This window comes from Branchiostoma lanceolatum, chromosome 16, assembly GCF_035083965.1.
Source record: "Branchiostoma lanceolatum isolate klBraLanc5 chromosome 16, klBraLanc5.hap2, whole genome shotgun sequence".
Taxonomy (NCBI): Eukaryota; Metazoa; Chordata; class Leptocardii; order Amphioxiformes; family Branchiostomatidae; genus Branchiostoma; species Branchiostoma lanceolatum.
In genome coordinates, this window is record NC_089737.1 from 8848177 (window position 1) to 8872342 (window position 24166).

General features: G+C 39.4%; 1 protein-coding gene across 1 annotated transcript in view; it reads right to left on the reverse strand.

Annotated features, from left to right (window-relative positions):
* Positions 1 to 1422: 1422 nt before the first annotated feature.
* The window catches only part of LOC136422209 (uncharacterized), a 52196-nt gene continuing 29452 nt past the window's right edge, over positions 1423 to 24166 (reverse strand). The window contains exons 28-56 of the mRNA XM_066409854.1: positions 23930 to 24096; positions 22963 to 23104; positions 22259 to 22350; positions 21343 to 21478; positions 20563 to 20635; positions 19251 to 19497; positions 18521 to 18662; positions 17807 to 17905; positions 16789 to 16941; positions 16052 to 16243; positions 15310 to 15471; positions 14467 to 14699; positions 14031 to 14223; positions 13345 to 13518; positions 12710 to 12922; positions 11763 to 11963; positions 11031 to 11204; positions 10288 to 10506; positions 9556 to 9768; positions 8984 to 9157; positions 8228 to 8443; positions 7481 to 7678; positions 5500 to 5643; positions 5065 to 5168; positions 4743 to 4857; positions 4074 to 4268; positions 3127 to 3526; positions 2271 to 2431; positions 1423 to 1697 (exon numbers count right to left, since the gene is read on the reverse strand). Of these exons, the coding sequence (XP_066265951.1) occupies positions 1423 to 1697; positions 2271 to 2431; positions 3127 to 3526; positions 4074 to 4268; positions 4743 to 4857; positions 5065 to 5168; positions 5500 to 5643; positions 7481 to 7678; positions 8228 to 8443; positions 8984 to 9157; positions 9556 to 9768; positions 10288 to 10506; positions 11031 to 11204; positions 11763 to 11963; positions 12710 to 12922; positions 13345 to 13518; positions 14031 to 14223; positions 14467 to 14699; positions 15310 to 15471; positions 16052 to 16243; positions 16789 to 16941; positions 17807 to 17905; positions 18521 to 18662; positions 19251 to 19497; positions 20563 to 20635; positions 21343 to 21478; positions 22259 to 22350; positions 22963 to 23104; positions 23930 to 24096 (5207 nt within the window). The remainder of the gene's footprint in view (positions 1698 to 2270; positions 2432 to 3126; positions 3527 to 4073; positions 4269 to 4742; positions 4858 to 5064; positions 5169 to 5499; positions 5644 to 7480; positions 7679 to 8227; positions 8444 to 8983; positions 9158 to 9555; positions 9769 to 10287; positions 10507 to 11030; positions 11205 to 11762; positions 11964 to 12709; positions 12923 to 13344; positions 13519 to 14030; positions 14224 to 14466; positions 14700 to 15309; positions 15472 to 16051; positions 16244 to 16788; positions 16942 to 17806; positions 17906 to 18520; positions 18663 to 19250; positions 19498 to 20562; positions 20636 to 21342; positions 21479 to 22258; positions 22351 to 22962; positions 23105 to 23929; positions 24097 to 24166) is intronic.

Sequence of the window (24166 nt, forward strand, 5' to 3'; positions counted from 1 at the left end):
AAGACTGATATCTTTGTCGACCAACCAACACCAGAGATTCAGAATTCAAAAAGAACACTAAGACTAACCGGGAAGCTGGAGGTCAGTACAACTGTCATTGCATCCTCTCTTGTTGATGAGTACACTGTCCAGAACATCCCATCCATTGTCACATCTGTCATCCAGGCACTGAGCTATGAAGTAGCTCACTCTGTAGTGGGGGCCTTCATCATGTACTGTGTACCTAGAGGACAACAACAAAGAAAGAAGATAAGGTAATGGCGTTTTTTGTGCCATTTCAATGAAATGAAATTGTATGAAACTCCTACTCCTCCAATGGCCAACATAATCAAATAAATGATGGATGCCTAGAAAAATTTGTCAAAGTATCTCACAAGACATTAAAAATCTCATACCTACTCCAGGAAGATCAGTGAAGTATGTATCATGGGCTGTCATTAATGGAGAGTTTTTGCGATTATCTTGTTTTATTCACTAATTCTGCCTACTATGCATTTTCCTAACAGCCTGTTGGAACAACTTTGGACCCAGGCCAAGTCAACCTTCCCATCCTGCCAGTCTCTGGGTACATCATCTCCAACCTCACATCCTGTCACTCTACAATATTCAAATAACTACAGACACACACACCATTCTTGAAAAAGACAATAAAGTCGAAACCGGTCGAATACCAGTCTCCGCTGTCATTTCCCCAAGAACTACAAATGATACAGACACACACCAAGGCAGACATATAGACCAAGGTGAAAATGCATTCACAAATGCTAAATGCAAGTAGAAAGGTACAAAAGATGGTAGAATCTGATAATGCTCACCTGATGTAGAAAGCTTTCCCAATTCTCTGAGCTTGTTCTTCTCCCCAAGCAAAGTCCCAGAAGAGATGTGTGGTGCTCTCACTGCCAACCTCCACTGTTATACTGTAGGTGCACTCATCGATGTCAAAGTGAACATCCAGTCCCTTGGTGATGATCTGCGAGGACACAGGTCAACAGAACCTTTCAGTTTTTTCTTGCTGGTTTATTATATAATTTAACATTAGCCTTAGACACAACAATACCATTCTGCCTATAGAATACTGACCACTTTGCAACAGATTGTCATCAAGACCATTCTATATGTTACAGTATCATATTGAGAAATGTCACTCTTAAACTAATTCTCCCACACGTTAATGGCCTTTGCAAGACAGTGTGTTTTATAAACTTAATGTCAGAATCTAAAGCCCTTATTGTTAATCTAAGAAATAGCAGTTCTGAACTATATTCATTCCGAATCACATCAACTTCCTTAATTGGCAAAAACGAAGAATAATGTTGACTGATTTCAAGTGAAAACATTCCACTAGTTTAACCTTTTCCCTGCTCCTTAACCTCAAAACCAACACAAATCTAGTGCAAAAAGGTAACCTTAGCAGAGAGAAGGTTAAGAAATGGTGGACTTTGTATCTACCTGATAGTTGAAGTCAATACAACAGGTAACCCCACTACAGTCATCAGTGTGGTAGCAGCCATTGCTGAGCGCAGGGCTCCAGTCACATGTGGGTGTGTCCACGGGCGGGGTACTGCATGTTTCCATGATCATATCAGGCACGCCCTGACAACGGTACACGTTTTCCAGGCCGGCGGTGGCAGCTTCGGCTGTTACATCTGATGGAAAACTCCCCAGGTACGCTGTAAAGGTTTGCCCTGGGTTGGATGCTGTGAAGAAAATATTCAGAGAATTAGTAGGCAAAATGATTTACTGTAAATGCAGAAATGTTCGCAGGGATTCAATTTCAAGATAGGGAAAAATGGAGTGTTTGCTGTGGTTTGAGTTCGCATTTGAAACAATAGTAGCACTACAGTCACACAATCGCAAGGCTTACTCCGCGATGATTTTAAGTTCGGGGTAAAGATCTAGAAGGCACCACGAAAACCGCGAACATAAAACCACCACAAACATTTCTGCATCTAAAGTATACGGACGATACGGATAACTAAAATAACTGTGACACCACTTATGAATCTAGTATAAAAATGTCACATTTTCCAAAAAGCCATTTTTAGGAGAAAAAAAGAAAATTTCAATACAATCATACACTTATCAACCTCAGGTGCACATGCGTGAAAGTGTTACTCCTAACATTTGTAGTTTCAGCATAATTTGTAACGCAGAAACATATGTTTGATTAAGATAAAGTTCTTCTTAATGAAGTTAAGAAGTTACTTCTAGAAGGAAAGATATTGCTGTCAAAAGTTATGAATAGGATTCATCATAATTCAAAAACTTACGGTCAAGTTCACAATTTTCGTCTGAGTCACATGTTGGTTTGGGGAAATTGGAGTTCTGCATCACATGACCACAGGACTGACAACTGTCAGGGTCAAGGCAGGTCACAATCTCAAGGTCAATCTGGTAGTTCCCAGATGCGACGTCATTTGAAATGGTGTACCTGAAATGAACATGCATTAACAACATCTTACCATGATCATTATTCAATACATCAGTGCATAGCACAACAATACATTTACAATTTCACAAATATACAAAGTTACATATTGTTACACGGGCTATCCCCACTGTTTTTTTTGGGGGGGGCTAGGTTGTGCTCCCTAGGTTTAAAGTACATCCTGCTAAGTTGGTATGGAACATATTTTCATGAAACAAGCTTAAGCCATGATACAAAATGTAGTTCAGTGCCATACACCTAAGGCATACAGTACACTTTGGGAGTAAAATTGAGAGGAATTTGTAAGAGTTTTATTTGAAATCACCATCAAAGCAGGATCTGGAAAACATCATGCCTAGAAAGACATTTACCATTATTACTATTTGAAAAAAATCTGCATTTTTATGAGATCGCTTTGCTTGATTCACCTTTTCAAGATGAGTCCTTTTGCAAAAGAAAACACCATTTTTCAGTAAAGCTAATATTCAGTTGCTGATGGATAATGTTAGCAGAAAGTATGTTTCTTTCTGCATATAGTTTTTCTTGTGATAGCAAAAGCATGTTTCAAAAGTTGTTGACTGCTGTATGATCACACGAACAAACATTTGATTCAAAAATGCTTTCTTAAAGATTTAAAACAATATTGAATATCAATGAATCTTACACTATAACAGTCGTGTTCAATACTAACTACTTACTTTATCTGGTAGAGAGTTCCAAGAAGCCACACCTGCTCCTGGTCCCATGCAGCTTCATACAACCTTATAACCTTGGTCAGGGTGGCGAAGGTCAAAGTCATAGTCATGGCACAACCATCAATGTCAACAGCCACCTTGGATGACCTCTGCAAAACCTGAAGGTCGCATTCCACGCAGGTTTCGATCCCAGTACAGGAGTTATGAAGCGAGTATGTGTAAGCGTCAGGGAGGTTCAAGGTGCCAAGGTCAAGGTCGCATGAAGGTGATGTTGTGGGGACTACACAGGTGTCTAGTGGGTAAAGGTCACCAAACAGACCCCAGTATCTGTAGGCAGGTTGTAGGGCAGCGTCACCAAGAGTGTCGCCATACTGTGTGACTAGATCCTGGATGGTGCCAGCTCCTGTACATAGATAGAGAATGTGATATTCAGTATGACTTATATTATGCTAAATATAGAAGTCAGAAGCTTTTCGAACTAGCATTCTAAAGCAGTCAATGGTGGCACATAGACATTCATCATTAGACATGTTGGCCGCAAATTCTAAAGCATGTAGGTCCTCATATTAAGACAGGTAATTTTGCAATTGCAATTTCAAGCTGGTTTTTAATGCATAGACAAAATGTTTAATTCAAGATAGCTGGTCTTGTTAAGATACATCTCATGCAACAGCAAGCCATTTTATATCCTATAATTGGTCTACATCTTACATCATATTGATAATATGTAAATAGTTACAAAAGCTACTGTCACAGTACCAGTACACACTGTTATTTTTGCTGGAAAATGAATAATATTGCTGTATGCCCAACTGAATTGCCTCAGATATCTTACTCCAAAAAGAAGGTCCAATTGCAGCTCTACCTACAGTTTGAATTTTAAAAAAAAAACTTATCAATAAGTCAACCTGAACCATAAACTTTTCTTTCTTCATGTACATTGTACAGACCTGGGAGCACACTGACTTGATCCATGCAGGTAGGGAGAGAGATAGTTGTTTGTGAGAAGATGGGGAGGGGGGCAGTGCAGGAGTCCACACAAGTTGTCACTGAGAAGCTCAGGGTGTATTCTTGTGTGTCTTTGTTGTAGTTTATGGTGTAGTTCAATTGAATCTCCTGACCAACTGTTAGACCCTCCTCAGATCCTGAAAAAAAATGCATTGTAAATCTTGAATTTGGTGACATCAACATCAACTTTTTGAAACCATGGTTTTACAACAATGCAAACACCTCCCTTTTCCTTGCGCTGAAAATTGATGGTGAAATCAGTCATCCTCAACTTAGGAGAAGTTTAATACTTTTTCAATTAGTTAGTAGTGTGATGTGGCTTTGCAATGGCTGATGTTTTAAGCCAAGCACACCGAGTTACCCCTACTCTCGATAAGTGTGTTGGGTTCTTTCACAAATCAAAACTACAGTGACAGTGACTAAAGACGGGCAATTAATTATAAGTGTTTTCTATGCCCATCTCACCAATAGGTAAAACAACCATTTTAAGAAGAAAACGTAAGTCTATGTAACTTTTAAGCAAGATTTATCCAATGGCCTATTAACCATCAAATAGGTTGTTTTCATTGATTCTTAAGAACACTATAATCAGGACTTGACTGCAGACTCACCCCATGTGTACCTGTACATGTCCAGCTCTGTGAAAGTTGTCCCACCCAGGCTGGCTGTCAAGGTGAAGGTGCAGGGGTCAAAGGCCAACATAACACCTGTGCTGTAGGTTGCAACCTGTTATATGAAAAAATAAAACCAGAAATGTTTACATTTTTTTTAAATTCTGAAAAGCATTGAAAACCTCAACCCAGATACACAGTCAAATACAATATGACTAGCACCACTTGTACCTTGTATAAAGCATTGACCTGAAAATAACCAATGTTACATATCTAAAAAGATGTAGTTATCATAGATTTAAAAAATGATTGACAGGTCTACCTTGAGGTCAAAGTCCATACAGCAGCTGGCCCCAATCCACACATCATTCAACTCACAGTTCACAGAGTCGGGAAGGGCTGGCAACTGGATATTTTCTGGATAACCTAAAGAAATAATATTGATACAATTCTTGTTAAACAATTCAAAAGACAACTTATTTCATCACAAACAACTGAATGTCAGTAGGAGTACAAATATGTGCAAGAGACATTGTATAGAAAGAACCAGGATGAAATCTAACATTATAAAGAGTGGGCAAAGTGATTCAAGGCACTCCTCACATTATTGAGAGATTCTAGCAAAATTCATTCCAGAAACAACAAAATTGCCTGTTCTTTAACCTTTACCCTTAACACTGAAGTAGCCATCTGACACTCAATTCTCTATTGGTTACAGAATTGGCAGGAGGGAGAAGGTTAATAATATACTACTCACTATCCAGTCCTTGCCAGCCATCTGTTTGATGAGTACAGCTGTGACCAGCGAAGGTGTTGGCCAATCCTAGGCCTCTCATCACATAGTCCTGTCCAGCCTTCTCCACCTGGCCACCCTGCTCAGTCAGGAAGGCCTCAACTGTGTCTGCAAAAGTAAGTAACCATATGACTGTTTTACATACTCGAGCAGTGGTAGAAATACTTTTTTTCAGTGTTCTGCAATATTGCAGAATGTCAAAAAATTTTTCTGCAATTTGAAAATATTTTCTGCAAATACACAAGACACCTTCTCAACTTGATAATGCCTATATATACTTATATTTACATCATATCTAGCTTTGCAACATTGCTGTTATTCTTTATTCTCACTCTATCTTTAATTTTTACTAGCAAAATTTGAAACAGGAATAACATACATGTGCGTGAAAAATATTCAAATGAATAGCGAAAATTGCAACAGCAAAAGCGTATCTATTCAATATTAAAATAATGAAAAATTCAAAATAAAGAAACTTCACGCAAACCTTGCCCTCTGCGTAATTCTATTTTTTATAAATTTGAAAAATTGCTATCGGTTTTAAACATCGGACTCCGAGTTCGAAAAATCGGCCCTCAAGACGGCCCGGGGAAGTTATTGTTTTTCACGTGGGCGCCCCCCTCCCCACTGTCTCGGCACAGGAGGAAATGTCCCGCCTTCTCCACGCAAGGCGGTGCTCTAGATCTATCTGGGTAGTTCTCAACTTCATCGCTGCCATCTGGGCTTGAAGGACCATGGACTAATGTAGCAGCCACCGTTTCGTTCCTTCTGTCATCGCGCCCATGTCCCGAGTTCAGGCCCCGAAGAAATCGCATGCTTGCGACATACTAGAAACATCCGGGAATTGTTTTCCCGACTTTTGCCGACCTCGAGATCGTGACCGCGGAGATTAGCGAGGGTTGACGGAAATGCACGAATTTGACATTTTCTCACATGATTCGTCTCCGAAGTTATCACGGAAAGGGCCGAAAAAACTGGTGCTAACCAGGCAGTCGGAACGCACCGAAACGCCGCCATCTTGCGCGGCGGTGTGGGTTTCAGTTTATATCTACAGCGCCGCTAGTTTGCTTACTAGCAAGTCTATATGAATTATAATCTCCTGAATTGAGAGCCATTTAATCCCGAGTCTGTTTTTTTTTCTTCTGCAAAATTGCAGATTGTTTAATTTTTCTTCTGCAATCTTGAAAATCTTTATGCATTTTGCAGATTGCAGACGGGTATTTCGAACGCTGCTCGAGTATATGCAAGGGGCACTGACAGGAAGTTTAGGTCTAAGGTCCCAGAAGGTGTCAAATAAGGTCTCATTTCCTGTCTTCAATTTCCTGATATTACATGTTGCCTAAACAATGTGAGCCAGTGGGAAAATCCCATTGAAGAGATGTTAAGTATTATTTCAAACCAGGAACGCAGGGGAATTTTTTTCCTGAAAATTTTGTAAGCCAGGTGAAAACTGATAGATTGATTTTATGATAGCCAATGGCAGTACTGGTACCTAAAGTAGAGGTGCAGATGTATGAAGATTGTATAGTTTCAAAAATGTGCCATTCCCAATGTTAGCCTTAAAAATTACAGATATTTCCAAATCATCGAGAACTTGTATTCTAGATATTGCACTAAATTCCATCCTTACTTCTTTTGCTTTTAGCAGAAAGCATCTCGATGATCTTGGTAGTACAAGATCAAATACAACATACACCATCATTGCTAGCAACGTTATCATCAAAATTAAACTAAGTGCAATGAGTTGACCATGATTTCATTCTTTACCTTGGTCTTCAAAACAGATTTTTCTCCAGTGTTTTGTTTATTTGTTTATTTGTTTATTTTGATTCATCACAAAGTGAAAGGGAGGGCAAAACAGGTGCTTGCGCACCTTTACAAGTTGCCCTCCCAAACTGTTTTGTTTAATTCCTGAAATCAAAATGCTCTCAGCTAGTGTACAAACCTGGTAGTACCACCGCTTCACAGTCAGTCTTGTATGGTACTTTGGTTCCCTCCATCAGTGCAATGTTCGTAGTTGTGGTTGCTCCATCACATGACAGTCTGAAGGCAAAGTCCATCAGGAAGGCACTGTCTTCATCTGACTTTTCAATCTTGTAGCTGAAGGTTAGCAGTGTCCCGATGGTCAATGTCTTTGTCTGTCCTGTAGAGTTTGATAAGTGATAAATTTTGAGAGTTTGTTAGCAAATCATTCTACATGAATTGTAGGCTCATTCCCTGTATGGACATAAGCGTTCTGTCTGTCAGTTTGTTTGTTTGCTTGTGTGTCCCTTGTTATTTGAATGCAGTGGCTAGTTTCTACATGTTAGGCATGTCATGGACACTGACAAGAAGTTAGGTCAGGGGCCCCAGAAAGGTCCCAAAATATGCTATCTCATTTTCTGTCTTCCATTTCCTGCTACATGGAATATATCTGTTGCCTCATGAGAGCAGTGGCAAAAGTGCACTAGACAGAATCCGCAACAAATTATAATGAATAGAACAATTCCCCCCCCCCAAAAAAAAAAACATAGAAAGGTATGAGATCTCTGATTTCTTGTTCTTAGAAAAATATGTCAAAGACACTGCAAAACAAAACGTTGGAAATACACATCTGTTTATAACAGAACTATGTTAGGTAGGACCTATTTTACAGCTGCGGAGATCGATCACAGTTTTAAGTGAAGAGAGATTTATAAGTTTAATAACTCACCCCAAGTGTACTGGTACAAGTTAAACTCAGATGTCCATGTTCCCATCCCCACTGACAGGCTGTAGGTACAAGGGTCAAAGTTCACATGGAAGTTTGGCCTGACCTCCCAGATGGAGCAGAGGTCAAGGGTCATGCAGCAGTCCATCCTGTAGCACTCCTCACTGACTGTACAGCTGGTGTCACCAGGCAGGGAGGGTAGGGTAGTGTCTCCACACACTGGGTTTCAGAAAAACAAACAAAGATGTTTAGACCATCCATGGAAAAGATTAACAGTAACAGAACATCTTTGTCTTTTTTTACAGAAGTTGTGTTGGGGTAACAGACAGGGTGCTTGACCCAGAACCCAGAGGTCCTGGGTTTGAATCCCCTGACATGCCAACAATGTTGTTCCCTTGGGACAGGCACTTTCCTCACTCCACCTAGGTGTAAAAATGGGTGCCTGACTTTGGTTGGGGAGGTAAACGGCGGTGGAGGGAGAAGGATGGGCTCTGCCTTCCAATACTGTGCCCTAGACACAGTGGATACCAACTCACTGCTCCTACGGTCTCAAAAGGCCATGGGACTACCTTTTATTTTAGCACTCAACAAAGGAAAATCTTTTCTCATGATATCGATGGCCTAATACTCTACAACAAGAAATTCAGCACCATGGACAGATATGATGACTTGTCAGCACAGTAATTCAAGTATATTCTAGCAATCAGCTATCATTTGAATACCAAAGTCAAGATTGAATAAAACCTATGCAGTACTCACAGTCCTGTCCAGTCCATCCCATAGTGTTGCCAGTACAGGTGTCCCCTTCAGGAAACACACCCACCAGCCCCATGTACCTCATGGTCGCCTCACGGAACACATTTGTTGTAACTGGGGAGACGGCCGCAGCATTTTGGAAAAACGACACGGCGTCCGCAGGTTGCATTGCCACTCCTAGATGGTACAAAAAAGAGAAAGTAAGATTTTTTCAGCAAAATTCAAATTTACAATATTTTTACTGTTAAGTTAAAGGGTGAAAAAACAGTGTGCAAAATATTTTTATGGGTCAGGTTGCCCAGTGGGGTCCCTTGATTTGTCTCGGTGAAGCTTTGCCCAGTGTGCAACCTAGGACAAAAGCTAGGTTGCCCATTGAAATTTCAGGTTGCCCAACCTACAATTCACTGATTTCTTCAAATTAACCTTTAGCACACTAAAGTAGCCTTTTGGCATCCCATTCTCAATTGGTTACAGAGTTAGGCAGCAGGGATAAAGTTAACTACAAAGCGTTTTTGTTTCAAAATAAATCAAAATTGGAGTCTGAGTCAGGTTAAAAAATCATTAGCTCTTCCAACCTCCTTGTGTTGGTGTCCAGGTGTTTTGTGTGAAGCATGACGGCTGAGGAACCTCGGTTCCTTCCAGGAAGACAATCTCAGCACAGTTGGAGACGTTTGAGTCCTTACAGATGCTTAAGGAGAAGTCCAGTACAAACGTCTCGTTGTCACTTTTGTTGTCGATGGCATAGTTCACTCTGAAGACCGTTCCAAATTCAACTGTCCTTAGCTCACCTAGAGAAGCAAAAATAAAACACTAAATGTCTAGAATTTCATGTTTTCCTCCAAATCATGGCTTTTTCTAGCTCCTGTTATATTTCAGATTGGAAAAGAGACTGAAAATTGCAGACTAAAAGAGACCAAAAATATTTCAAGATTTACATGCATGACAATGTATACTAACTATAACAATTCTGAATCAGTACAACTTATTCTGTCTGTGTTATGGCCATTTAGAGTTGCTTGTTTGCTTACTTTAAGGGGAGACTTGAGTTACGCTTTCTTAATGTCGTCTAAGACTTAATGAGCTGTCTTGTCTTTTTTCTTCTTCTTTCACACTCAAAATATGAGATGAAGTATAAGGTTTTTTGGTAGCAGATAGTGAAATACAGCTTTGCTAGTATGGCTTTCATATCTAGCCACTGCTACTCTTGATAAGTGTGTTGCATGTACCTAAACTTTGTTTTCTTGTCTATTAGTACCTTTATTATGAATTCTTGAACAAAGAAAAAATGATGAAAAAATTTCACTGACCCCAGGTGTAATTCCTCAGCAGAGAGAAAGTGTAGTCCTTGTTACTGACTCCTACTGTCATCTCATAGTTACAGGGGTCAAAGTCCATCCAGGTTTTGGAGTTGAAGGTGACCAGGTCCAGGTCCACCTGTCCATAACAGGTGATGCCCGTACAGGTGCTGCTGGTCAGCTGGCATTCATGGCCAGATGGGGGCTGTGGCCAGGCCACACCTGAGCAGCCTGTTAAGAATAATGATTTAAAGATTTAGGCATAATTCATCAGAAATTGATAATGCTTATTGTGCATAATTAATGTCCCCTATGGCTCTTTCTGTCATGTCAGGCCTGCTGCTTGTATGCATCAAGCAACTACCCTGGGGTAATGGCTTGCGATCTGTCCTTCTTGGTGGATTAGCACTGGCAAGCCCTCACCAACCAATCATGCTGCCACCTACAGTCCCTCAAATGACAGGAGGGGAAGTATCTGATTGGCTGATGGTTGGCCAGTGCTAATACAGTGGGAAGGATGGATAGCAGGTACATACCAGGGTATTTCCTTGGTATGTACGCAAGGAAAGGGTCTCGCATGATATAGGATTGGCCATAGAGGACATATTATATACATATACAGTTCTGTAACTCAAACAGAATATTATATTTTTACACTGAATTTCAATGTTTTTATGAATATTGCATGCTAACATTTGTATATGTGCATTGTACGTACATGCTGTAACATATAAGGTGAGTATGATCGTACTTACTTTCCGAAAAACCTCCAGATATTAAAGGGGGTGAGTAGCTTGTGGTCAAGTCAAACACCCCTGCTATGGCATTGTAGCTCAGGAGTCCCAGAATGGCATAGTCTCCAACTTCTGTGTCCTCTGTGATGTTCAGGGCCTGGATAAACCCTGCTATCGATCGTTCGCCTTGCCCACCTGCAATAGCAGAGAAATATCTTTAGCCATCTGTGGATAAACTGTTTAGCACTTTTGACTGATCCCAGCTAATATCATGTGTCTGTAAGGTCACATGACCTCAGTGATTGGTCATTCACAACCGATGAAGACTGTCAAAAATGTGGTACATTTTTCTTTGGATTGGAATAATGTTCAGCATCAGGTATTGTTGAACACAGGTGGACTTTCATACCAATATAAATTCTATTTGTTGTTAGATAAAAAATTACTAGTATTAACATCTTTTAGAATACAGTTCAGATACTAATATTGTTAACCAGTAAAACAGATGAACTTTCATACCAATAAAAAAATTTGTTGCTTGTTAGATAAAACATTACTGGTAACATATAATTTAATCTGACCATTACCTCTTCACTAATGACCTTGATAAAAAGTTTCCAGCAGGCCAATTTGAGTTGTTCCATTAATAAGGAAAAGTAGATCTACTGGTATTTACATTTGTTTTGTTGGTAAACAAAAACTATTTTTTATACCCACAAACATGACCCAGATGGAATAACCCACAAGACTTACTGAGAGATGTCATTGGTGCGTTGGGGTCGCAGGTGACTTGAGGCATGAAACTGTTCCTTAGGAGGTAGTACTCCGCAGTCACCTGGCCATCGATGGATAACCTCATCTTCAGCGTGATGGCAAAACGGTTTTCTGCGTCGTCCTGTCTGATGCTGTAGGTCATGACGACAGTATCGTTGATGTTGATTGTCACGTCACTTCCTGTTGGTCAAATATGGAAAACGATCATCATAGAATTTTATCATAGGCACAATTAATCAAACTGCTGCCAAACACTGTAGTTAATACAATTTACAAAAGGCTATCTTAATAGAAAGAATGCTAAAGAAAGAGAGAGAAAAAGGATACTACATGATAGTAGTACATCCAAAAACTTTCAAAATGATATACATTGCATGCTCAGCATTGAAATGCTTTGAGGTTACTATATTGTACAAAGCAGAGTTGCTCAATTTTGACTTTCTAAAATGTTTCTAAATTTTGTTTCCTCTTGGCAAAGATTTACACATGAAACACTAATGACATATGTTGCAGTTACATTCTTCAATTTTAGCCTGATCTACAAGTTTAGTCTCACTAGCTTAATGTAACTGCATCCATCAACTACATTTCCCATCATCTATTTTGCCTATTTTTATCAAATATTCAAAATACTGGGCAGCCTCCCAAAGTTGTGGTGTATTGTCAGCATAAGAGCATGCAATATACTTTGCTGATCATCTATCAATGGATTGAATGTTAAAGGACCAATTATGAAACCTTGTGGTAGTGTCACCGAAGAGGTAATTTGTCATGCAACCATTTTAGTACAGTCTGCTGCCTTTCAGAAAATAGGAAAAAACTAGACAGTCAAGTGAAGTATAATTTTAGGTACATTTTGTATAAAGTTAACTAGACTAAACTAGAGGTTAACATTGTGATCTGCAGCATCACAGGCTTGAACATACCCCATTGATAGAGGAACAGAACTTGGTGGAAGTTCAGCTGGCCAAGTCTCAGGTTCAAGGTGAAGTTACAGATGTCCAGTTCGACTGCGGCTGTGGTGGTGAGGGTCAGGAGCCGGAGGTCCATGTCCACGCAGCAGGACACTCCCAGGCAGTCAGACTGGACACTACAGGCCATGGCCTCTGGCAAGGTGGGGTTGTTCATATCTGGACAGCCTAGAAATAATAAGGAAAATCATTGAAACATTGTTATTCGGCTTTGCAAACAAAAAGATGTCATGACAAATGTTTTGAAATGTTTGGGAATTTGAGATTCTCTACACCTTTCTCTTCCTTTGTATGTGTTTGTGTCTCTCTCTCCTTCCCTCTCTCTCTTTCCCTCTATCTATCATTTCCATTTTTCCACATGTTTAATGCCTTGACACAGTGAGTGCTCAGAAGTGGCCTCTTGGCCTTTAAATTCGCAATCTCATTTCAAAATAATTGATTGACAGGTGAACGGTAATTTCTTATTTTGTTTGAAACAATTTGTATACCCTGAAATTTAATTAAAATGTACATGAATTGAATACTCTTAAATGTATATTGTCAACATCATGTAAAATAATGTTACTATTTTCATCATTTAGAACACTCACTGTCCCTTCCTGCATAGCCCTCCTGCAGTACTCTTGGTGGCTCACAAGGGGTCTCTTCAAAGAAGTGTGTCAGTCCGAGCGTGTTCAGCAGAGTTTCCCTTGCCGTAGGTGGCAGCACGTCACCCGCAGCCAGGCCGTTCTCCTGGACATACTGCTCCAACTCTTCTACTGACTCTGTAGAGAAACAGCAAGCATTGCAAGATGAGTAAAAAGTCCAAGGTTTAACCTTCAGCATGCTAATGTAGCCTTTTGGCACCGAAATTATATTGGTTATAGGTGTAGGTAGCAGGGAGAAGGTTAAACAAAAGTCATACACATACACAGAGGTGCAATAAGAAAGGTCTGTGCATCCTAGAACTACTGCTAATGTCACATTTCTGTAAGGTCACATGACAAAAGTGAGTGGGTCAGTTTTACTGAAGAAGGCCAAAATATATTTTAAAAATGCCTTTAAGAACAAAAGTTTGGGCCTTGAAAAAACAACACCAAAGACATGAAGACAATGACTTACAAAATAAAATCATATATAATAATATGAAACTATTAGCATTAAATCAAATATGACATATTATCATGATACACTTTCAGTCCTAAAATATGTCATTTTTCAGGTCTTCTTGCAATGAAATATACTACAATGTCATTACAAGTAAAAGCCCTTGTAGACAAAGGAATTAAACACTTACCAACACCAAGAGTGTCCGTTAGACTTGCATTACAGACTGGTTCAGGGATTTCCAGGTTGTTGAGGATCTGGACAGTTTCTGTACAGGTAACGTTGATGCAGAGTTTAGCCTCAAAGTTCACCACATAGACAGAAGGATCAGAGTTCCTCCTGATGGAGTATTTCAGCTGCAGTTTGTCTCCAATCTTCTTTTCCTATCGTAAAAGAAGGTGAATAAAAAAATTATAGTTTTACAATGATGAGGGTTCACAATAAACCGATTTGTCTCCATATGAAAGTTCAGGTCAGGACACATGAGCCCCAAAAATTCCTTGGCCAAGACATGTCGGTAAAAGAATTTTAAAGGCCTAATAAAAATCATCTTGGGGCATTTGCCTCAGCTAGCTCCATATACATATACTTGTAGTAACATTTTGAGAAGATGATTGTAGACTTACCTGTTCTTGTCCCCATGTGTATGTCATGAGTGTGAGTGTATAACTCCAGTTCCCCATGTGGATGTTAAACTGGAGGTTACAGTAGTCGAAGCTGATGGAGGCTGCGGCCGACACGGTGGTGTAGTCCAGCAGGTTCATGTCCACGACACAGTCCAGCCCGTGGCAGGCTGAGTTCACCTCACACGTGGACCCAGCAGGCAGGTAGGAAAAGTCTGGGGCTAAATCACAGGAAGCTGGAGGAATGGGTAATATATACATGTTTATATCAACTTACTGTTACAGTAAAACGTGTGATCTACAATACACCATGGTGGAAGCACGCTACAAATAAACAGTTATATGGACCTTTGTCATTATGTCACCACAGTGGTGAAGCGTCGATGGCTGAGTCTCGCATGCCACGTTGTACGTAGCAGTGAACCAGAGGGAAAGCTTCTGCTTTGGAACCCGGACGCAAAATTTTCACATGACTTGTATCTTGTTATAATGATAACAAAACAGCTTATGAATGAGACTTTTGACTTATGATCATTTTACGTAGATTCAATTTTTACCAATCTATATAAAGACATGTCATGATTTTAAACATCAAGATTATACTTATTCTGTTGCTACCTTGTACACTTAAAAGGTACAGATTTTGTTCCAGATCTTTGAACGGAATTTTTTCCTCTTAATACCTACATGTACACCTAACGCGATTGTCAATAAAATCATTGGTCACCTGGCGTGCTATGGTAGCTACATGTGTGGTACAGCTACATTGCACTGTGAGCTGCTATGAGGTTTCGAGCATATTAGTTTACATAACAAACAAACAGTTTTTTATCATAAATATCATACTTGTGTCTCGTCGTCTCCTGGTACTGTTGGTGTCAGTGCCAGGCATCTCAGCGGTCTGTCCGGCCGGTACAAAGATGTCATTTAACCCAAAACTCCTGATGATCACGTCCACTAAGTCCAAGTGCACCTGGCTGCCAGCAGACGTCAGGAAACGCTGAACAGCTGGAAATGAATGAACAAAAAATCAATGAATGACTGACTGAACATAAGTCTGAAGTCTAAGACATATTTCTGTACGTCGTGTAATTCAATCCTGAGTGTTTTGTAGTGCAATTGTAGTATAATTAAGACATTGTGCTATTTGTACAATCATGTATTTTTGCTTTTAGTTTTGTAACTGATCAAGATTTCGGCTATGGGAAGATATAACAACCTACGAATGAATGGTTCAATCTGTTAACTCTAAGTCAATGAGACCGGCATCACTTACATGTATGATAACTGAAAGTTAAGTTATTGTTGAAGGGATCTAATTTCACAGGAGGTGAAAGAAAGTCTTCCTTGCCTTAATAAATAGCGCCGCTGAGAACGCGATGGCAAATGGTTGGAAGTTCGTCGACGATCTGAATATGATCGAGAGTCGTCATACAAACGAACTCCCAACGACAAAGTCTTTGCTGTGTTTTGAGGTTAAAATAATCTGTAGCACTCTTACAGTAACTATAACAAAATGAAACATCCATAACCTGATCTAATAACAAAGAGAAGACAATTTACTTGTAGCAAAGAGAAGACAACTTACTTGTAGCATTTATCTCCACCATATCACACTCTGGTATTGGTGCCTTGTATTGTATGATGAAAGTTCTGGTATTGTAGCACATGTAGTCGGCACAGATGCGAGCGCCCACGTCTATGGTGTAGTTGACGTTGTCTCTGGCCACGGTGACCTCGATAGTGACTCCTTCTGCCAGCTTCACATTTTGCTGGACACCTGTGTCAAGTTCAACAAAAAGGGATGAACTTGAACATTCTTATAGAGCAGACAAAGTTACGTTTTTACACTGATTAATGTACTAGGGCCAACTGTTGATAAATGATACTTTATGTTGTTTTTTAAAACTTTACCATCGTGATTAGAAAGAATGGTTAGTACTTATTCAATTTATAGATTGAAAATCGTTGACATTGAAACCAGTTCACTATTAACCTGTTCATGATCATTCCGTGATGATCCAACTTTCATGATTTCAATAGAAATTGGGTAAAATTATTTTCAAAAGATATTACTAAAATTTTAAAGTACCATATTATTGGGTTAAACAGACACACGGCTTCCATAATTCAACAGCTTGTTCCAAAAATGCACAATGATAATCACAATGGTACTAAAATGCATTAAACAACTGGAAAGTTTTTGTGTCAGTTGCCTGTACTATATCATTTGCGACTGTTATTCACTTGAAGTTGAAAAACTAAAAACACTAAAAGACAAATGGAAATATTTCCATTACATTCCAGAGAAAAGTTTAAACTTACCCCAGGCAAAATCGTTGAGAAACAGCAGTCTCTGTTCCAGAGTTTCAAATCCAACCACAATTTCGTAGTTACACACATCCAGATGGACCTTAGCGTTAAACACCCAGGTCCAATTCAGGTAAGGGATTCCTACCTCTATACAACATCGGATATCTGATAAAAAAAGCAAAATCATAATTATTAGGCATGACTAGAGAAACAGCTATAACTAGGGAGCCCAAACCTACACCACTTCTTTATTACATCACAAGCTATCTGCCACATAAAAATCAAGACCATAGCATGTCCAGGTCAAAAGATACAAAAACGGAAGTTCTGCTGCAGTACCAAGGTCACATACCAGGGGGCCCAAAATCGTCCTTGCATTTTGGGTTCACAACACCCGCCCACATACCAAATATCATGATCGTAATCCTTGATGGATTACTGTAGTCAGCATAACTGACTACAGTAGTGCAGAAACACAGACACACAGACAGACAAACAAACACACACACAGACACAGACACACCCAAAACTATATCTCTATTTTTCATGGAGATAACAAAAAATTTGCATTCCACTGAAAATGAAGTGAAAGAGAACTTAAACCAGTTCAGCTCACGGAAGAGCTTAAATCCTCCACTGGTCGTGACAGAAAATACAGATGCTGTACAGTTTTTTCAAGTTCAGAATACTATTAGTCTGTTCATTGTACAAAATTCACCTAGCTCGTTTCGACAAGTGCAAAGAACAGTGGACCGCGACTCAACATCCCGTGCTAATTACCGTGGCCCTGGCTGGTGTGTGTGTCGGTGAGTAACAACAGCCGGGATTTAAACTCCCAAGGCAGGGTCGCTAACCACTGGACTATGCGAACCTTTACTTTTTTATCTTTATTCTTCAAGTAACAATGCAAATTGCACTTTTCCACACCCTCAAATACCATAATACATAATATATGGTAACATTAATCGTAAGTACAAAAAATTTGGTTCATTCATTCATTCATAGTAATATAATTATTGACTTGACTTACCCAGGCAGGAGCTCTCCAGTCTACAGTATGTGTAGTTGATCATGTTCCAGGGAACCAGGGGTAACTTGGCTAGAGCAGTCCCTGACTCGTTCTTACAAGCTGTAAAAGAGGAATAAAAACAGAATAAACCCCAAGTAACATACCTTAAAAGACTGTTAGTCGTCAACACACTATTGTACATGCAGAAATGTTTGCTGTGGTTTTATGTTTTAAGGTGAGCTCTTTACTGCAAATTTAAAACCACTGCAAAAAAACATTCCATTGTATGGCTGTAGCGCTACTATTGTTTCAAACACGAGCTCAAAACCACTGCAAACATTATTCTATTTTCTTTCAATCGCGAAATTAAATCCCCACAAAGATTTCTGCATTCACAGTCAATTAGTTGAATAACAAGGTTCTTCATTCACAACCAGGGAGTAACATAACAGCAAATGTTTCTGAATCAGTGAACGTCTTACTTTGCACTGCAGCTAACATTGCGGTGAGCAAACAAAGTTGTTAATCAGTCATTTACCAACCTGATGAAATTATTCACAGACGTCAGCAAAATAGTACATGATTCTATCATAAGTGGTGTTTACCTAAGAGAACTTACATACAACCTTACAAACCTATCACCACAGAACATACCATGAAGATCAAAAAAATGTTTATTAAATTTCTATTTTTAGTACAAATGCTTGGAAGACTACTGTGATGTGGAACACTCACTCATTTCATGATCCTTTAGACGTTTTGTAAGCACTGTGTTGTTGCCGATGAGAGACAGGCCGTAAGTTGTGAGCTTGTACCTGAGCTTCGCTTCTGTAATTTGGTTTGGCAGAGCACATTGTAGTTTACCCTGTAGTAAGTCCTGGAAAGAGAGAAAAATTTAACAAAGTGAGATAAGTTATAATTGAAAACATTATTGTATATGTGTGTGTGACTGTGTATGTTAATGTGTGTGTGTGTGTGTGTGTGTGTGTGTGCAAGGAGGTTTTATGGTACAAATGTGTGTGTATGTGTGTGTGTGTATCTATTTCTTTCTCTGTCACAGTGTGTGTGTTTGTATTTATGTCTTTTTCTGTGTGGGGGTGTTTGTATTTTTTTCTGTGTGCGTGTGTGTGTGTGAGTGTGTGTGTCTGTGTGCACATTTGTGTGTGTGCGTCCACATATGTGTTGAAGAATACGTACTTACATGTATAGCTTGGAATTTTGGCTTGGCTTCTAAGGTAAAATTACATAATGATTGTAATTCAATCCCCCACTAGCAACCTTCTTTGGAACTGCAGAAATTGGTTCATTGGTTATCTTGTAAAGGAAATAACAAGAGAGTAAGCTTAAAGTTGTTTGGAATAGGCTTGATAAGTTAACATTCAAGATTCAATTATTGCCTTCTAGCAATTTCTTTGAAACTGCAGGTGATTGTTTATTTGTTAGCTTATTTAGAGACGAGACTCACGATTGGCAGACCGAGCACAGTTAGTGCCTCAGCTGTGACCTGTGCCAGCTGTGCAGAGGACATTGCGCCCTCGGCCAAGGTCGTCATGTTCACCGTGGGCCAGACGACCGTTCCGTTCTCTCCTCGCGTGGGTAAGGGTATTGGCGCTCGATTTAACAGGACAAAAAAGGGTAGACATTCATCCCCGCACGTTCCCACACTGAAGGTCAAGTAGAACAGGGCAGGCTTGTAGTATTCCATCATGATTCTGTCATAAGAAAAAAACATAACAATTGTTTATCAATATATTCAGAAATGAATATCAACAGTGAGTGAATCTTTTACCAAAAGTGTTTTAAACCAAAGCAGTCTAAAAGGCATAACTGCGGGTTTACATATTTCTAATTCATATAGAAAGCACCCTTAGCTATCACATTAGAAAACATTCTTTATCAAAGATTAAATCATCATATTTTGTTCTTCCTTGCATGAGTACGTTTTTATTGTTCTCTGAGTATTCAAAAGTACATGATATTGTATACTTAAAGGCATCCAGAGCATTTTATGAGGCTTGAAACTTAAATTAACAATTTCTAGTCATTCCTACACATATTAAGTTTCAATAACACTTTGCCATAGATAATTACATATCAACATTAAAGGAGCAAACATACGATGTCGTTGTGTGGTGAGAACTGATAGAAAATCCAAACCCTAATAGACTGATCCTGACTGTCCATCACAATTAGCGGTTCCACCAATCAGAGAGTGACTGCATGTCCGTCAAATATTTGCACCTTTATGTTTAAATTTTGCATTTCTACGTTTTGACGAAGGTGGGCGGGGCCAAGGTATCACCAATCAGAGAGTGACTGCATGTCCGTCAAATATTTGCACCTTTATGTTTAAATTTTGCATTTCTATGTTTTGACGAAGGTGGGCGGGGCCAAGGTATCACCAATCAGAGAGTGACTGCATGTCCGTCAAATATTTGCACCTTTATGTTTAAATTTTGCATTTCTACGTTTTGACGAAGGTGGGCGGGGCCAAGGTATCGGTCTATTTACACTAGGCGTGTGAAACTAAAAGATCACCATGTATCTTATTGTTCCGCATTTGAGCACTTTTGAAAAGAAATCTGCACGCAAATGTGTTAAACAGTGGCATTGAATGTCAATTTCATAAAGATTACAGCAACAGTTACTAGAATATTTCCAGTTTTCAAGCCTCTCGGGGTGCCTTTAAGGATGTATTTTGATTTCAAACATAAAAAATACGAAGACAGATTCTACTGAGTAAAATGACATAATAAAACTGATAAAGAAGGGCTCACCTCATCTTCAGCCTCATTGGACTTTCTCCAGTGAAGTCAAGGTCGATGCCTGTGTCTATTTCCTTTGTCTCACCTGAAGGGAAGCAATGACAGTTTAAGGTAAAGCGGTCAAACCTCAGACAGAGAACGAAGCATGACGCTTTTTCGTTAGCTAGTAGTGTAATGCGGCTTCGCTACGGCTCACGTTTTTGGCCAAGCACACTGGGTCACCCCTACTCTTCTCGATAAGTGTGTTAGGTTCTTTTACGTGCAGAGCTTTGACGCTCGAGGCTTATGCCTGAAGCTCCCTCATACATGGGGCCGCCGGCTTTACGTCACCATCCAAAATAACAATGTAATCCCTTACAGCATGTCCGAGCTGGAGTCGACCCCTAGGATACAATAATTTCGAGATGTGTGTCTTAACACTGCAAATAGATTATGACTTGTACAGTCATAAAGTTGAGTGAGGAAATTTGTGTTAATACCATAGATAAAAATTCCCAAAGGCACAATTTCATTACCTGTCGAGATTTGAACCCAGGATCTGTTGAGTCTCAACAACCCAAACCACATGGCCATCAGTCTCAAATACAGTCAAACCTGTACAAGTGACCACCTCTATAGGTAATTTTCACTCCAGTATTGAGGGCTTACGCCCAGTTTAAGAGGGCTGCTAACATGCTATATATGCTCTGATTGCTACTGTTATGCTCAGTTTTGAGCAGTGTAACTATTGTAATGCTTCAATTTGAGTCCCTAAGTGGTTTTCTTTGGCAGTATATATGACACTAAACTTACCCCAAAACTTTTCCGATATTATCTGGTATTCATACAAGAATGGATCAATTCCTGCAGTCTCTATCCCAAATGAAAAGGTGAAGGTTGAGATGTTGAAGGTGGCGTGAGCCTTCACTGTCTTGAAGAAATTCCACATCTGGGGGGAAAAGAAACAACATGCAACAGCAGGTTATTAGCTAGCAGGGTGTCAGGGCGTCTTCTGGACTACCTACGCTAAGAAAAGAAAATAATTAGATGCACTACTTGGAACGGGACACCTGGAGGACACTTCGGTTTCCCTGGTTAAGCCCCCGTCGCAAATAGGAAATTCAGCTCGGCCGATGTGTTTGCGAGCTTCTTCTTTAAATGTGCATTTTCGTCCGAAGTACGGCTGACGTCCTGTCAATTACAGGGGCTTCGGGCAATTTTTAGAAATCAAAGTTGATTCAAATATTGGCATTTTACCAGGTTAGTCGATTCTGACTTCGTCCATGTCCAAGAGATGGTACCATCTCATAGGCGATTTCTAGTTTTTAGTGTTCCACGGACGTCACCCTATTGGTTTAGTTGACACTCGGGCCATTTTGAAATTCGGCAAGCGAAGGGCGATCTACAAATTTGGCTGATGCTCGCAAGAATTGTGACGCCGGCTTAATTACATAGTACATTTCCGATGGGTTCCCCCCATACACAATGCCCACTGTTTTTTTTTTCCTCATACCATACACTGGGACAGCATGAAAATTGATTACAGGTAGATAACATTAAGTACAGTTACAATAATTTTTGAATTATTGATTTTTGAATTGAATTATTGTGGACACTGACTTTGAGCTAGTATTGGACACTTATATTGTAAGATTTAAGGATAAAAGCCACTAAAAACAATTTAAGATTCACGGTATAAATCTTGTGACAGAGAATAATTCAGGGTTACCCGAAGCTCCACACAGCAGGAGATCCCAAGACAAAGATCCGAGAATGTGCAGAAGACGTTGGGGGGCATCTTCATTGTCAGGAATGGACAATCTGTAATGCAAAATATAACATGTTGATTAAATCTAACCTTACTACTTAGAAGCAAAGGAGTGTTTCAATCATTTTAAAAACAAATCCTATCAAATATGACAAAAAACATCCATAATTTTTTAATTCTTTTCATACCATATTCTTGTTGAGAAACGGAAATAGAATCTTAACACTGCAGTACCTATTATTGTACATGATCATTTCTATATCATATGAGTTAAGGCTAGGCCAGTTACAAAAGCCTTCATGTATATCAATCAGTTTTGCAACATGGTGCTGAATCGCCTTCCAATGATACATAATATTGTTGTAAAATTTTCAGTCGAATTTTATTTTAAAGCACATGCAATTTTTGGAAAATGTCGTTTCATCATGACGGCTGGGACAGGTCGAATTGACAAATTTTGTTTGTTTGTTTGTTTATTTTACAATTTTGCACATTTAATCACTTACAATTAGCATTGATGAAGGTTAGACATCCAGGTAATAAGATACGCCAAATAGCAGTTCCTCAAGAAACGGTCAGACGTTTCAAGTAGCATCCAATACTTTTCGCCAGTTACACTGAGCAACATATTTTGATTAGCAGGTTTTTAACCACGATAAACTTACAATTAGCGTTTGACGTCTTCATCCTTGCGATCAGCTCGTCACGTGTTCCTGAAGAGTTCTCGTACCGCAGCGACAGCTCGTTCTGCAGCTGGGCGAACGTCATCGTGTCGGCACGCTTGCACGGCTTGTTCAACAGCAGTAACTTGGAGTTGGAGAGAAAATAATAGGTTATCAGTTGATATATTAACCCGAGAATGATCTTTGACTTCTTACAATTTATTGAGATAGAGGACACACCAATATGGGAAAAATATTACAGTACTACAGATCTAGATAGGCCAAATGAAATGCATTTTATGGCATACATGTACCAGCCTACTGACAAAACTTCTGTTACTCATTCACCAAAAATCTATAATCAAAGGGTCATCAGTCCACATAGTGTCTTTGTCTTTTACTACAAGCTAAAATCTAAAGAAGGCTCAAAGCTAGCCTGGAGACTTGGGAGCTATGATAGGTTTCCAGGCTAGCTTAAGGCTAGGAATTTTCTCTTTCAGGGCCTCATCTGTAGGAACTGACTTAAAATCAAGCAGCTTTTCTTTCAAAAATTACCCTATGTGTGTCAATGCTGCTATCATTAGCTATTGCAATTGGTCACTACCTAAGACCCCATTCATATTAAGCCTATCATAGCCGGTTGAATTAATTTAAAGATTTACCTGCTTAATTTAGCCGGCTATCTTTGCCCAATATGAACGCAAATTAACCAGTAAAATAAGGGTTTTAATAAGTTAAATTGAAACCATCACTTCCAATGCCACATTATTACACTCAAAAAGAACTTCCAATGTGCAGGTTGTAGTTTCAATGCCTTAGATTCAAACCAAACTGTAAGATATAATTCTTGGATTTATGATTCATTATGAATGTATGACTATAAATATATGAATGTCAACAAAGCTCACTGGCTAGCAAAACCAGCACTAACATTATATAACCTCTAACAGTCCTCCTTTTCAAAACTTACTGTCAAAGAATCCGCTACGTCATTCAGGGCGTCGTAACTGTCATTCATCCCCAGGGCCTGAAGGACGTTCAGAAGGTCGTTGATGGTTGTTGACCCAAACTGAAACGTTGATGGTCCGGAGCCGTTTGTGCCAGGCATGACGATAGCTAATCCCTGCTGCTGATTCACTACACCACAAGGAAAAAAATAGATTATTTTTTCAAATTCAGATTTACCACATTTGTGGAAGAATTGACA